At 43.3% G+C, this 15834-nt stretch overlaps 1 protein-coding gene across 1 annotated transcript in view; it reads left to right on the forward strand.

The window, feature by feature from the left end:
• Positions 1–15834, forward strand: part of Dchs2 (dachsous cadherin-related 2) — a 214677-nt gene that overhangs the window by 154884 nt on the left and 43959 nt on the right. The window contains exons 10-13 of the mRNA XM_055596585.1: positions 194–433; positions 8007–8141; positions 8601–8810; positions 13025–13882. Coding sequence (XP_055452560.1) covers positions 194–433; positions 8007–8141; positions 8601–8810; positions 13025–13882 — 1443 coding nt within the window. The remainder of the gene's footprint in view (positions 1–193; positions 434–8006; positions 8142–8600; positions 8811–13024; positions 13883–15834) is intronic.

Consider the following 15834-nt stretch of genomic DNA (forward strand, 5'->3'; position numbering starts at 1 on the left):
ACAAAGAATGTTAATTTTCTGTTGTAACTAATATAAGAATTTGAAGTTGGTTCAATAAATTCCATTCTGTATTTTATGATTCATTCCCTGGCAGTGAAAAGTGAGTTTAACAGTGCATCATAAGCCACACTAGAGTGACCAGCCCTAAGCCAGGCGACATCCACAGCCCACTATGTCTTCTCTTTCAACGCAGGCTTGCTAAGAACAGCTCGCCCTTTCGACTACGAAGTGAAAACTCAGCACGTCCTGACCCTCAGGGCCCAGGATGGTGGCATGCCAGCACTTTCTTCATCCCAGACCCTGACAGTTACTGTCCTTGATGTAAATGATGAGACTCCTGTATTTACGCAACTTCTGTATGAAACTTCCGTTAGAGAAAACCAAAGTCCAGGGGTGTTCGTCACCAGGGTCGAAGCTGAGGACACAGATTCAGGTAATCTGAAACCCATGGAGAAGGGGTAGCTGACACTATAAAAGGCACTGAAGAGCTATAGCTGATATAAAACAGTAATAACTGAAAAGTGAGGCCCATGAGTGGGGAAACGCTCGCTGGGAGACCAACAACCCGAGGTGGGTTTCTGGAACCCGTGATAGAAGGAGATGGATGATTCTCAAATGTTCTCTTCTGACCTCCACATGTGTGGTATGCCACATGCATGCACATGTGCATACACACAAATCGTAACCCTGGATAAATTAAGAAAAATGATAGTTAAGAGGAAACGAAGTCACCGCTTACTTCAGATACCAAGTGTTTCCAGAGACGTACACGAGACCAAAAGCTGTAAACGCCGCCTGTTTTTACCTAGCATCTGTTCGTATTCGTATCTGTTATTATTTGGAGTGGCACGTGCCTAACTAACAGGTAAGTTGTTGGTTTTACCGAGGTAGCAACAGAGGTTCCCCTTTACCTCAGAAGGCACCGGATGCATGGAACCTGAGAAGTCTCGTGGTTCTCATCTCCTCCGTGTGGGACGGCTTGCTGCCACAGCCATGGCACTCATGTCAGGAGGCCTGGGTTTCAGTTCCAGAAACATTTCTTTCTTAAGCTGAGACACTTTGAAGCAGTTACTAACATTCTCTGTTCTTCTTGTTAGTAAAATGGAGACAATTTCATTGCTAACATGTAGTCCCGTTGTAAGTGTGAAGGCATTTTACTGTGTGAAAAGAGTTACTACCAACTGGCAGAGGGAATGGCCAGTGTTAACTCCACAGTTAACACCCTATACGGGCACACAGCTCTGAAAGGAACAGTTAGTGTGCCTGGGAATTTATGAGTGTCTCCACCTTGCTCCCGAACATTGCTGGGGCTCTTTAAACATTTAAGACACGGCAGATTTAATGATACTCTGCCTTTATTTTAAATCAAATAGTGATAAAAATTGACAGTTCAGTTTTGGCTGTTAACAGCCCATTCTGGTTTTTTCTTCTCGGGAATAACAGAAATCATTCGTTAGCTAGTCGTTAAAACTTAACATTTGTAAGCTTTACCTTTACATGTACAAAAGCCAAAGTGATGTTTTCACAACACCAATCGTACTAAGACTGGTCTTTCCCCCCTACATGTTGCTCAGAAGAGTAAAAGACTAGTTTGTTTAGCCTTCAAACTAAGTTCCTATTGGAGCTCCTCTGCCCTCACGGGAAACACCACTCTGCAGCAATGGGCCTTTGATGTGTGTTTGTGTGAGCTGCTTGGAATTTTAAGGGCTCGCGTTATTTTTCCTCCTTGACCAGAGTGGGGCAGTGTGATCCAAGTCATTTCCTCGGGGTGCTCAGGAGGGAGCATGCTCACAGCTGTTCTCCCTCTGTGCTGAGAAGTTGACGCTCTTGCAGCACAGTTTGCTTTGGGACGATAAGAACAATGGGAGCGCATACAGACTGTGCGTTCCGTTCCGCAGTGGCCCCGGTTTAGTAATGCTCTGGTCCAGGGTTCCCCGCTATAAGCAGCAGCACGGGCCTCCGCGGGACTCAGGAACCGCTTCCCAAAGAGGACAGCTCAGGCTGAGCCCTCGCCGACCTGCAGCTAAAACTGCCTGCATCCTCCTCCCCTTGGCCTTTCTTCATTACTTTTATTTTCTGTACGGGGTTCTTTTTTTTTTTTTTTTTTTCATGTTTGAAAAGGTAGAGGGGAATTTCTCTCAATTTTTTGACTCTCTTTCAATCCTTCTACCTTTTTCCCTTTTCTGTGAAATTGAGTCGTGTTAATGTCACTTTCTCTTGGGACCTCTGATTACATTTGAGTTGAAACCTTATCACCATAGGGATAAACTACAGCTAAAAATTTAGTTGCAGGGCTATTATTTTTGTGGCTTTACATTTATGGATATTGGAAATACAACTTAACACCACCCCAGATTTCATCTAATCTTATGTGTCTTGGAGACGGTTTGGGTTACTGAAAGTTTTTCCCTTTTTTTAAAGAATTGATTAAAATTTTTAAATTTTTTTTTGAGAATTTCATGTAAGTACTATATTTACTATGTTTTTAAATGAAGCCAGCTCAGTTTAGCAGATGTTTTGTAAATACACACAACTCCCTCTGTGTGTGTGTGTGTGTGTGTGTATGTGTGTGTGTATCTGTGTGTGTGTGTGTGTGTGTGTGTGTGCATGTGTGTTTGAATATACTTCCTCTGGATTCTTTCTTTTGCAGTTAGTGGGTTAAAACAATGAAATGGAATGATGCATGAGAATTAAATGACGTATTCAAGATTTTAACATAACTGGCATCAAGTTGGAATTTATGAATGGTTTACTTTATAGTGTGTATTTAAAAATACTATAGTGTTACTTAATACCCGAGAGCTGAGCATATGTGCTCTGGCATTCTAGAATGCAGATTTTTGAGATGTAAGTACTCAGTTCTGCTTGGCATTCAAAGTCCAAAGGGATTTGAATGTTTATATTGTGTGACTCACTCTGAATCTAGCAGGACTTTTTCTTGTTTTAAAAGGAAAAAGAAAAAGAAAAGCAACTACCAGATTTTAACTGAGGCATTAAAATTTCCCAGCATTTGGTCCCCCAACAAGAGCGCCATTGTTAGCATGCAGAGATGGCTATGACTGCCTCTGGCTCCCCGGAGGAGGAGGCACCTCATGGGGCCGATGGCTTTGGGGTTATGGCACTTGCTCAGTGGTGGTGAAACATAACACTTTAACAAAACAGTACATTGGTCAGGAGGCTAGTATCTTCTGTCCCATGCAAGTGTCCTCTGTACCTGGTATCATCTTGAATACACTGTCTGGTTCCTGGACAGGGCTTTCTCCTTGTGTGGTGTGCACCTCGATCCTACAAGCCCACTCATGGAGTCAGGGGAAAGCCCAGCATTTCATTGACTCTATTTCTGACACCACTGTTTAGAATACATATCTAATGTTAGATACGGAAACTGCGGGATGAAGGGAAGGAGTTAAATAGGGATTCCTTACCCTCAAGTCTTTGAAGCACTGCCAGGGTTCCTCACAAAAGCCGTGATGCACACCTTCCAAGGGCACTTACGTGTGCCCATTAAACCAAAGGATAAAGATGCTAAAGTAGCTCTCTTTATTATTATCTGGGCATGAAACTAGGGTTTTGCACATCTTAGCAAGAGTTCTACCACTAAGCTTCATCCCCATTCCTAGATACTAAAATATGTTAATATACGCCATTTTGTAATAACTTCTCTCGGGAGCAGACAGAGCTGGCTATGACGGTTTTAATATCAATTTCTTCATCATGGTATCTCTCCTGCCAAGCAGGCACAATGTCACTTTCTTCATGAAGATATATTTCCTCTGGCCATCTGTTGTAGTTGCTCGTCAGTCTGCTTTCTGAATCTTTACCAATGTCCTTGCTGGTTTTAGGTTCAGCCCAACACAGTGGCATTAAGAGAGCTCTAAGATTCAGGCACCATCCAGTATTTCTCGCTCTTTCCCTGATTTCAGAAACATTCATCTTGACCATGTTCTAACAGAGGAACTTAGAGGTGAGGTAGGCTGTTGGGATGTAAAATCTTAGATTTCTCAATCTGAGGCCGTTGCTAGAGGAGCCACAGTGACACGCTGATTATAAGCTCAGTGTACTTCTGCTAGCCTCTTACTCCTGTTCTGTTGGCCTTTTGTTGGTATTTGGTTGACCCACACTATTTACATTTTGCTATCTTACACTATTTAGATTCCAGTGATGAATGCATTTATAGAAAGGGGGAAATGAACATGGACCAATCATGATCTCACTCACTCTGAGACAATATTTGTTAAAATTTTGGTCTGAACTCTGATTTCATTGTATTTGCTGACGATCTCTCTTCTACATTTAAACTTGGATTAAGTATATTTTACTTTCTTTTAGCCCAGATTCTTACGGTAGTGAGAGATACAATGTCGATACTCAATCTGTGCTTTGACTTCATGATCTGAGAAAACAAAGCTCATGAGTCATAAATGGCTTCAGGTCGTCTTTAATCTTTGAAGTATATTCCTTTACTTATTTGTTCACACTCACCTCCCAAACAATCAGAGAAGTGTGCCCTCTTCTTCCAACATGTCACTGTTGAGCACATAAAAGGTGGTCTTCCCAGTTGGAAAATGACATATGTGTTATTCCGAGTAGACACACAGAATATTAGTAAGTCTTCACAGCCAATGCCATATTCTGCTTTAAGACATCAGTCTTTCTCATGTAGTTAAATTGGTTTGTATATATTCCCCAGGTTTGTGTTCATATGCATTATTATCTGTCTACAACTTAGGCTCAACCCAAGGGGCTAGCTACCCATGCTATCATGAAAGTGATAATTTATGGCTATTCTCTCGCCTTCCTCTGACAAAGCCCTTAGCACTCTATTCAAGGACAGAGAGTCCAGTTTCCCTGCCAAGAATTTGAGATGCTGCAGTACTGTTGCTGGACAGTCGAGTGAGCAAAAAGACACTATGAAGGTAGGGGAAGGCATGGGGGATGAGTCTGAAAGCAGCTACCATGTGAATTCAAAAAGAGAAGATTTGGAACTCGGAGAACAGACTATAAGAGGAAGGGCCTTGCAGAATCTGGAGCTTGGAGTGCTAAAAGGACAGAATAGCACTGGACATGCAACGTGCTACTAGGAAGAATAAAATCCAATTTTGTCCCCCTTTCAAAACAAAAAAATATTTATTTGTTTATTTAATGTGTTTTGATTGTTTCACCTCCATGTATGTCTGTGTGTATGTATGTATGTATGTATGTATGTATGTATATGCATGATGTGTACACAATGTCCATGAAAGCCAGAAAAGGGCATCAGGTTCCTCTGGAACTGAAAATTCCAAATGGTTGTGAGCATCTTTGTAGGTGCTGGGAACTGAACTCAGGCCTACTGCAAGAACAGCAGGTGTTCTTTACTGCTGAATTATGTCCCCAGCCCCTTCTCCTTTGGACCTTCAGCCTTCTTCTAGCGTCTCTTTGTGACAAGTCTTTGAAGAAGGACACTGGAGGAAGTCACTGGGCAAAGGCGAGCCATAGTCTTAGACTCTGGTGCCATAGGCCAGAGAATCCACAGAAGCGTAGATTTAGGTGTGAAACACAGTAGTTCACGTGCTGTGTTAAAAGAAAAAAAAAAGTGAAGGAAAAGCAAACAGGAAATGGCAAACAGAGGCTTCAAGCAAAACAAAGCTTAGCATGTTCAGAGAGCAAAGGTGAAATAAGGAGGGCAGGAATATAGCAAGGACATGACCCATAAGAAGAGTTGGAGGACCAAGCAGGGTCCATATCATGAGAGACTTTCTAGGTGAAGCGTATGAATTTTATTCTTCTTACTAGTTAACCACTGTTGATCTTCACGGTCCTGCAGAGGGCGTCTCTGCTTGGCCAGTCATGTCGTATTCTGTAGAACTGTGCTTGCATGCGTTGTAAGTGCTGTACCGTCAGCCTCGTGGGGGTGGCGACTGCCGTCTTCCTATAGCACTGTATTCTTATCATCTGCCTGTCGCCTTCGAATGCGGCATGCTCAATGATGAAACCGTGCAATACTATCTTTGTGCGTTTTCTCCGAATCTACTCCTCTCTGAAGTTTGTCCCATCGCTCTTTATAACTCTCTATCTATACCACACAAAAGGAGCTCTAACGATCAAAGATAGTGGTTTGAACAGTATCTTTCCAGGTCTAGCATTCAGTAAACGTGCATGAATAGTTGAGCACAGGAGGGAAGAAGTGAGAGAAGTGTGGAAGGAAGAAAGGGAGGGAGAGAAGGAGGGAGAGAAGAGCTAAATAACCAAATTAATAATTGGAGTTCCATATGGATACATGGTGTCACCTGGAGTCATTGATTAGGAATGAAATAATTGAATCTGTATTCAGCTCTACCTATATCCATTAGAGTAAGATGCTAATTAAACTATGACTACAATAAGCTATTTTCCTTTCGCTGTGGAAACAAGGAGAAACAAGGAAACAAGGAGAAAATTGAGAGGTTTTTACCTCAATTATAGGGTGCCTTCCTAGCAGTGTGAGACCCTGAATACCATTTCTAGCACCAAAACAAGCAAACAACTGGATAACTTATTTTCTTTTTCTATTTCTCTTTCCATGTGTTTTTCTTCTTTTCTTCTTTTGTTCCTTCCTTTCTGTTTTTGTGCATGTCAGTCAGCAATTGATAATACCATGGAGAAGCTAGAATAGGTAAGAACTAAAGATAGTTACTAGATTTTATAATCAGGAAATCATTGCTCACAGTGGGAAGAATCGCTGGGGTGACAGTGGTTTGAAGTGTTCGCTAGAGAATGGACAACATCCTTAAAGGAGGACTTAATTCTTATACTTTGAGAAGATAGAGATATAGAAGAAAGACTAGAAGCTTCAGAAACATTCCAAGCCAGAGCAGTTGCTTATGCCACTAAAATGGGCAGACAGAGGTAGAGTTGAAGACAGATTCGGATGACAAAGGGAACTCTCTCGGTATTTCCTTTCTTTCTGAGAAATACAAAGGAGTCTGTGGGACTGATGCAGAAGAGCTATGACTGCAGACAATCGGAGATGACGGTGCCATTTTTGTGGCCTTAGCCTGTGCTGTTGGGAGCTTTTCTGCATCTCAGTATCTGCTGGGCAACCAAGGAGAGCAGAGAGAGGCTCTATGGGGAATTCTCAACCAAAAGTCACAAGACCTGGGGAAGAAGCAAGTTTGATGGAGTGACACTCTGGCTTGGCTGCATCAGGAAAGACACTGAGAGGGGTGCTCCTAAGGAGCACAGGAAGAAGTCATAGGCCGGCGGCCCTGAGGTCTAGCATCAGAAGCAAGCAGCACCCATAGACCCTTCATTAGATGTGTGCCCTGAGGCGGATTGCACCACATCTGCAGACACAGCCATTCGACTTAGTAAGATAATGGGATTAGGCTAAGCCTTCCCTGTTTCTTTTCTACTTTCTTATTCTTTTGTTTGTTCTGGACAATTACAAGGGCGTGAGGAGGAATAAGCAAGTAACGAGTTACAGCCACAAAAATGGGAGGAATTGTTTTCAGAATGCACAACTATGTGGTTTTCACTTCTCACTCCACAAACGAGAGCGACTGTTAGGTTAAACACAAAACAAAGCAAGAATAACCACACCAGCAGCTCTGTGCGCCTGCCTCCTGAGGTCGAGAGTCAACAGAGTCTACAGCTGAGCACAGCCTTTTCAAACAGAGGCTAAGTTACAGAAATTGTCATCTGCCCCGCAAGTTCACAATTATGTCATTAAATCACAATCAGGGGTGTTAGGAGTAATTAGGGACTAACTTGTAGAGTTGCTTACTCCCATAAAGAAAAACTTTATGGGAAGGAAAAAATCCTAAGCATTCACTGTGGGTAAGTCTCATAAGGCTTTTGAAAACTAAGTATTTCAGCCCATGAGGACTTCACTGCAGAAGAACAGACAGAGATATTGTCTTCTGCTTTAATCAGAAGACTTTTCAAAATAATCTTGCCTTTCTCACCCACTGCCTGATATAGTCATATGAAAATGGCCAAATTACCCAAAGGGAGAATGGCTAAGTTTTGCTTTATTTTTCCTTAAGGAATCAATTCCAAGCTTCAGTTTGAAATCATGCCAGGACCTGCCTTTGGATTGTTTGAGATCAATCCTGACACGGGAGAGGTGGTGACAACTGTCACATTTGACCGAGAAGCTCAAGACGTCTTTACACTTCGAGGTAAGATATGTACTCTTACCCCCCCCCCCCGACTATGTAATCTCCAAGGATCCAGAAGGATTATTGGTGTGTTCGCATTTCTTTTTAAAATTGTTTTTATTTGTTTAAAAAGTACATGAATGTGTGCCCGCACATCTGTGTGTGTGCAGCGTGCATATGCAGTACCCAAGGAGGCCAGCAAAGGCTGTCTGATACCCTTGACCTAGAGTTGCAGGTGGTTGCGAACTTCTAATGTTGGTGCTGGATCTGAAGGCCAGGCCTCTGGGAGAAGAGAAAGTTCCTTTAACTGCTGAGCCATTTCTCTAGCCTGAAGTTTAAGATTTCGGTTGGATGTCTTTAAAGGAAGCATTAGTGACCCAAGAGTTCCCAGTTAGTTCACCCTCATGCTGTGTAACCAGAACAACACATCTGAGGTGTGTACTAACAGCCACACCCATCCTTCCTTGTCTTCCATGACAGTGCTTGTGCGAGACGGTGGAATCCCTTCACTGTCCAGCACTGCCACCATCATCTGCACCATTGAAGATGAAAATGACCACGCCCCCGAGCTGATTGTCCTCAGTCCCGAGATTGAAATTCTGGAAAACCAAGATCCAGGGGTCGTCTATGCCATGTTGGCTTTTGATGCGGATGCCGGCAGCAATGGCATGGTCACCTACCACATAGCCGGTGAGTGTTAGAAAGCCAGCATTCCCTCCGGGCACTGACCGAGGCAGGGGGTGTGCCGAGTCTCCATGTTGTTGTCTGTTGGGCTTTCCTACAAAATTCACACCCAGTGAAAACTGCTGATCTCCCCACCCCACCCCTCCCGCCCCCAAAGGCTTCTAACTCTGCCCATCTCCACTCTGGACCAATGCCTTCCAAGTTCTCTAAGGTCGTGATCTTGAGAGCTTTTCTGAATTTCCTTCTATGCCAACACTAGGGCAAATACAGATAGAACAGATGGCGTTTCCCTATTTTTGTTTCTTTATATGATCACTTATTTTATTCTTTGCCTCTTGAGTTACTGATTTCTTCTATATCCTGTCATAATTTACTATAGCAAAGTAGATTTTGTATTCCTATATCAATTATTTTCGCTATATTTTTTTTGTAATTGAGTATCTGTATATGTTAAAATGGAAGCTACTTTAATAAATATGGAATTTAAATTTGAAAGTTATTTTAGGTTGAGCTGATTATTGAAAGATTAAAATATCAAAGACATTGTCCAAGTTTCAACAAAAACAAAATGTAAAACTGTGATGGACTTATTTCTTCAAGTATATGAACGTATGATTTCCTTTCTTTTCTCCTCCCTTCCTTCTTTCCTTCCTTCCTTCCTTCCTTCCTTCCTTCCTTCCTTCCTTCCTTCTTCCCTCCCTCTCTCCCTTCTTCCTTCCTTCCCTCCTTTCTTCCTTCCTTCTCTCCCTTCTTTCTTACTTCCTTCCCTCCCTCCCTTCCTTTTTTCTCTCCCTCCCTCCTTCCCTCCCTTCCTTCCTTTCTTCCTTCCTTCTTTCCTTCCCAAATCCTGTACTCAGGGATCCTTCTCACCCAGCCTCTTGATCAGCTGGGAGTATACAGCCATCTGATGCTGTAAAGTAAGGGAGAGAGCAGCAACAGGCCTCCTGCCAATTTTCTTTGTTACAGACACAAGGTCTGAAAGTACATGTCTGTATTTTCAAATTTCTTCTTTGGTGCTAACAATGGAGTTCAGAATTCAGAACTTCCATGCTCCACCACTGAGCTGAGCTCCATCAGCCCCTCGTCTATATCTTGAAACCGGGTGGAAAGTTGCTTGAGAGAAGTAACGTTAGCTCTTGATCATTTTCTAAGTTGTATATCCTCCAAACCAACTCACAGCTTCAGCTGTGATGTGTCCATCTCGGGAAAGTGAGCAGGCTTACAGTTTGCTTAACAGCAAAGACCGTTTGTGTATGAAGTGGAGCATGTTCATCCATCACTGAAGCCAGTCATTGAACAGCAGGAGGTGGTAATGACCTCCTTATTTGTCAGTCATTTGTTTTTATTGAGAAAAGGGTGGCACTAAAGGTGAGCATGGCAGAATAAACCTTTATTTCTGATCCTAGGTGCCCTAGTTTGTATCTGCTGCTGTGACAAACACTGTGACCAAAAGCAACTGGGGGAGGAAAGTCTATTTTATCTTACAGCTTACAGTCCATCAGGAACAGAAGTCATGGCAGGAACTCAGGGCAGGAACGTGGAGGCAGAGAGGGATTCAGAGGCTGAGGAGGAGTGCTGCTCCCTGGCCTGTTCCTCATGGCTTACATTCAGCTCCCTTTCTTATATACCCCAGGACACCTGCCTGGGCTGAGCCCTCCCACATCAATCATTAAACAAGAAAATGTCGCCATAGATTTACATAGAGGCCAATCTGACAGAGGCATTTTATCCACAAGATTCCCTCTACCCAGATGACCATAGTTTTGTGTCCAGTCGACAGAAACACAACCAGAACACTAGATGAATTCTCAGGCAAAACAATTTTAGCAGTAGGGTGAAAAAGAAAGCTGTTCATCCGGGGACTGTCTTAGAGCTACCTGTGCTATCTGTTTATAGGTAGTCCTAGGATAGCTTCGCTTTATGTAACCCCAGACACGCTCACACATTGTTTTAGGAAAGATTGATCGAAAGATTGATCTTTTTTTTTTTTTTTTTTGTCTTTTGCAGCAGTACCATAGTCCTTGATATAAGTAACTTGCAAAGGGATAAAAGGCTATTTGAGCTCTGTTCTCAGCGTTTTCACTTCATGACCAATCGGGCCAGTGCTTTAGACCTGTAGTGGAACATTATGGTGGCTGCATATGGCAAACTAGTTTTCGCCTGCTTACACTGTGGGCTAGGGCAAGGAGTAGAGGCTGAAGGCTTCCACAGTCTGCTTCAAGGGTACATTTTCTATAACCTACAGCTCACTAGGCCCCATGTCCTAAAGGCACTTTTATCTCGTGACTGCACTACCTTGGAGACACATTTTTAACACAGGATTCTGGGGCCTATTCCGCATCAAAACCATAGAATTTACCTAAGCTAGGTCATGATTATTTCCTTCCTATGTCTTGCTTTTTACTGTTGCACCCCTAGACTGTACCTATTTCCTGAATGTGCATCTTATTTCAGAATCCTCTGCTTCCTGCTTGTTCAAGTGCAGAATCCACAACTCCCTCCTTAACCTCCCCATTCTCATAACGCTCACCTTGATTCCTCAGTCTTCCTCTTAAAACAGAAACCTGACTCCTGGCTCTGCCTAAAATCCTTCCAGTTCTCCTCTTCGTGTTCTGCAGTGAAGTGTAGGCCATTTGATATTCGACCCTGATTTTCTCCTCAGCCCATGTCTTTACTTGTGACAATCCAGCCTTCTCTGCTACATGCACACTCCCAGGGAAGCCAGTTTGCTTTTTAATTGCTTCAAGACATTTCAGCTACTAAGGGCTCAGATCTCTGGGCCTTCGTGCCATCTTTGCTTTACACAGAACACTGTCTCCAAAACTTTCAATCTTGCTTCTTCTCACTGAAGGGTGAATTTAGGTGCTATTGTTTCCAGTAGCGTTTGAGGCCATGATAATAGGGCTATAAATGTTGAACCCCAGACACTGGAGTATGAGTTCTCAGAGCATTCCCTAAAGTCTGGATCCTGACTAGATCACATGTTCTTCCTCATAGTTCCAATATCAAACACATTTGTAGCATATAAGAGCTCATACTTGGCACATAATAAGGCCTCACGGAATGGTCAATGAGGAAGTGGACTGATTTCTTAATCACAAATATCACATACGTTGGCCATCCCTGCGTTGGACATGGGTTAACTGTATCTTACACAGAAAGGCAGGGTTCCTCTCTGAGCCTCCTCATTAGCATTTGTGGTCATTCTCTCTGAGCACTGTTCCCATTGCTGTAAGTGCTTATAACCTAGTGAGGCCCCACTCCATTGAGTCTGGCACTTTGTTTCTAGTACTCATTAAGAATATGGCCAATGAGTCTCTGAACAGTTTTTAATTTCACTTGTCTTCCCAGATGACTTTGAGACATTTTGTCTCTGAGTTCAATTATAACTTTTATTAGAGTTGGTACCATGGAAGGTAGTTAAGAACACATTTTTGAAAGATTCAGAGATGAAATATTCTTGATGATGTCATGGGAGAAGTGAGCAGATGTGCAGCCATCTCTGACAGATGTAATAGTGTTGACACAGGCAGTGGCAGAGGATTGTAGAAGAGATACACAGCAGTGGCATACGAGTAAAATAAACTCAACAGCCAGTAACATTTTGGGAAATCATTAAAATCCATCTGTTAATTTCTTTGAGTGTTTTTTTTAAAGAGTTACTTGTTTCATGTGTATGTGTGTTTACCTGCATGCATGCATGTGTACCACTGCATGCCAGAAGAGGGCATTGGACCACATGGAACTGGAGTTGCAGACGGTTGTGAGGTGCCGTGTAAGGACTGGGAACTGTACTGGGGTCCTCTAGAAGAGTAGCCAAAGCTCTTAAACACTGAGCCATCTCTCCAGTGCCCCCACATCTTAATTTTTGATTGATAGCAAGCAAACAAACAAGACCAGATGGACATTGAACCCTGCTCCTTATCTCTGAATATTGTTTTATTTTCAGCAAAATAAATATCTTAATATAATGGAAACTATATTAATACAAAACATTTTATATGCACACAAGAAAACCAGATTGTTGCAATTGCTGTAAGCCACATATGGAGAAGTCACAAGGTTGCCATGCTCGGCTGTTCTCAGTACTTAGAACAGTGCTAAGATACGATGATCAGTGGGTAATTATTTTCAATGATCGAACTGATAAGCATATTGTCTATCAAGAGGTTATTACTTTCCCATTTCAAATAGATTTCCAATTGCTTTGTGTGTGACAGGTGGAAACACTGATGAGTACTTCGCTATTCATGCAACCTCAGGAGAACTCTCAACAACTCGTGCTTTAGACCGTGAGCAGATCAACAATTTCAACCTTACTCTCCTGTGCTCAGACCTGGGGACTCCAGCTCGAAGCTCTGTGATGCAGCTGCATGTTAGGGTTTTGGATGACAATGACCACATCCCTTCTTTTCCTATGCTTCATTATCAGTCCTCTCTGAGAGAAGATGCTGAAGTGGGCACCGTGGTCCTGGTGCTGTCTGCTGTGGACAGAGATGAGGGCCTCAATGGGCAGGTGGAGTATTTTCTTCTGGAGGAAACTTCCGGTGCATTCACTGTTGATCCTGTAACAGGGACAGTGAGAACCAGCCGTGCACTTGACCGAGAAGCCAGATCCCAGCACACGTTCCAGGCTGTGGCCAGAGACTGCAGCGCCCAAGGCGTAAAGAGCAGCACGCTAGATATACTCATATCCGTCACTGACGCTAATGACAATAATCCTGTGTGGGAAGAGAACCCAGTTGATGCTTTCATTTCCCCCAAGCTGTCGCTAAACCAGACCATTGCTCATCTGAGGGCCAGTGACCCTGACGCAGGGCCCAACGGAACTCTTAGGTTCAGTTTCGTAGACACCCAGTCATTGTTTTCTATTGATGCGCACACAGGAGAAATTAAACTTCAGCAGAATCCCTCTTCAGAGTATTTTCCTATGTGGGTGCAGCTAAGGGCCACAGATCAAGGGATTCCGGCGAGGGCAACCACGGGCCTCTTGGTTGTCCATATGGAAGGAGAGGACAGGAAGCTTTCCTTCAGCCACCATCTCTACACAGGACTCGTGACTGAAAACTGTGAGCCAGGTGAGCATGTCCTCAAGCTTCACTTCTTGTGTATCGCACCAATCAGGGCAAAACACTGTAACACAGAGTACAGATGATCGCCATTGCAGACTCAGTTCTAGACTTAGGAGTCCAACCGATTTCTGATATGGGAAAGTTATAATCAATGTGATTGCACTAGTTCTCCAATACTACAATGCAATGCCTGAATCAGCTAGCTTATAAAAACATCTCTTTTGCTTGATTATTCTGGAAGTCCCAGAAAAAGCTGAGTGGCCACGCTGCTCTGGGTCTCTGTAAGGGCTGTATGGTGGTGGGGGAGCATGGCAGAGCAGACCATTCTCTTCACTAATCAGGAAGCAGAGTAAGAGGAGGGAATACCTTGTCCTTTGTAGATACAGCCCCAAGAGCCTAATAGCCTCCCTCGGGCCTGCTTTTTGAAGCGGTCACCATTTTCCAGTAGTACCACCACTATGGGTTTTCACCAAGCTTTTAACACTTTAGACCTTTGGGGGACACCCTCATCCAAAATGTAGGCATAGCTAATACTTCCCTGGGCTGAGATAAATGTCAGGTGGACTACAACAAAGACCAAACTACTTCTGTTAAGGTTGCACCTTCTCAATTGAGACTAGGTTTAACAAGCTAAAAGATAAACAACGAGGATTCTCCTAGTTACATATTTTATTAACTCTTTACAGGATTATCTTTTTAGAGCTGGGCATGGTGGTGCATACCTATAATCACAGCACTGAGGAAGAGGAGGCAGGCAGATCTCTGTGAGTTTAAGGCCAGCCTGGTCTACAAAGCGAGTCTAGGACAGCCAAGGCTACACAGAGAAATCCTTTCTCAAACAAACAAACAAAAAAATTCATTTTGTAGTTTCCAGAATAATTTTTTTGTCCTCTCCAATTGCACCTAAAATTTAAACCTTTGTATTCAAATGAAAAACATTAAAGACATTTACATTTCCTGAAGGTCCCTCAAATATCCTACCAGTAAGAGATATTTGACATCCTTCCAGCTACCACGTCGGCCCTGGGAATTGAACCTGGGTCCTCTGGAATACCAAGAGCATTTCCATGCTGAGCCAACTCTACAGCCAACCCTAAAGCAGATGCTTTTAATATTTGCACGCTCCTTTAGGAAAAATTGAAGTTAAAGCAAATAAGTTACAATGCATTCATGTTTGTTTAATCTCTGCTATTAACACTGTATTTGTCTGCTAACATCCTTAAGCATCATACCTACATGTTTCTTTGTGTCACTGTTAGAAAGGATCTGACATAAACAGTTTGTGGGGAAAAACCTTTAGCTTGCAGCTTTAGAGGCTTCATCCTGTAGTTGTCTCCCTGGATTCTGGGTCTCTGGAGAGAAAGAACATTACCACAAAGGCTGCTCCTCTTACTGCAGACACATAGGAGAGGGAGGGAGGGAGGGAGGGAGGGACAGAGGGATGGACTGAAAGACAGAGGGACAGACGGACTGATGGAGGGAGAGAGAGGTTGCTAGCTTGCTTGCTTGCTTTCTGAGCTCTCAACATTTCTATTTCTTCAGTCTATATCCCAGCCTCTCCTCTGGTCTGCTCACAGCTCGGGCGGGTGTTTCCCTCCCACTTGGTCCTCCACACATAGGTGCTCTGGGTGTGCCTCCTCAGGCACAGACAGAAGTGTGCTTTACTAATCCAGTCATCCACTGACGTTGTTCAGTCAAGTTAGTGATCAGGATTGGCCAGAGCAGCCTGAATTGTTTAAGACTATGCCTTCCATTTTACATGGAAGCCTCTGGTAGATTCGGTAGATGCCATGCAAGGAGTCCCTCAGTGGGAGCAGTTGCTAAGGCAGGATTGATAGATCAGCAGGATAAGCAACCAGACAGGAGGCCCACGGAGGTCCCTCCTCTGCCTCCTCTGCCACCCATCCCCCCGTCTTCATACTGGATCAGATGGGATCTGATCATGTTGAACACTTTTT

Source organism: Psammomys obesus, unplaced genomic scaffold, assembly GCF_907164565.1.
Source record: "Psammomys obesus unplaced genomic scaffold, mPsaObe1.curated_primary_1811, whole genome shotgun sequence".
NCBI lineage: Eukaryota > Metazoa > Chordata > Mammalia > Rodentia > Muridae > Psammomys > Psammomys obesus.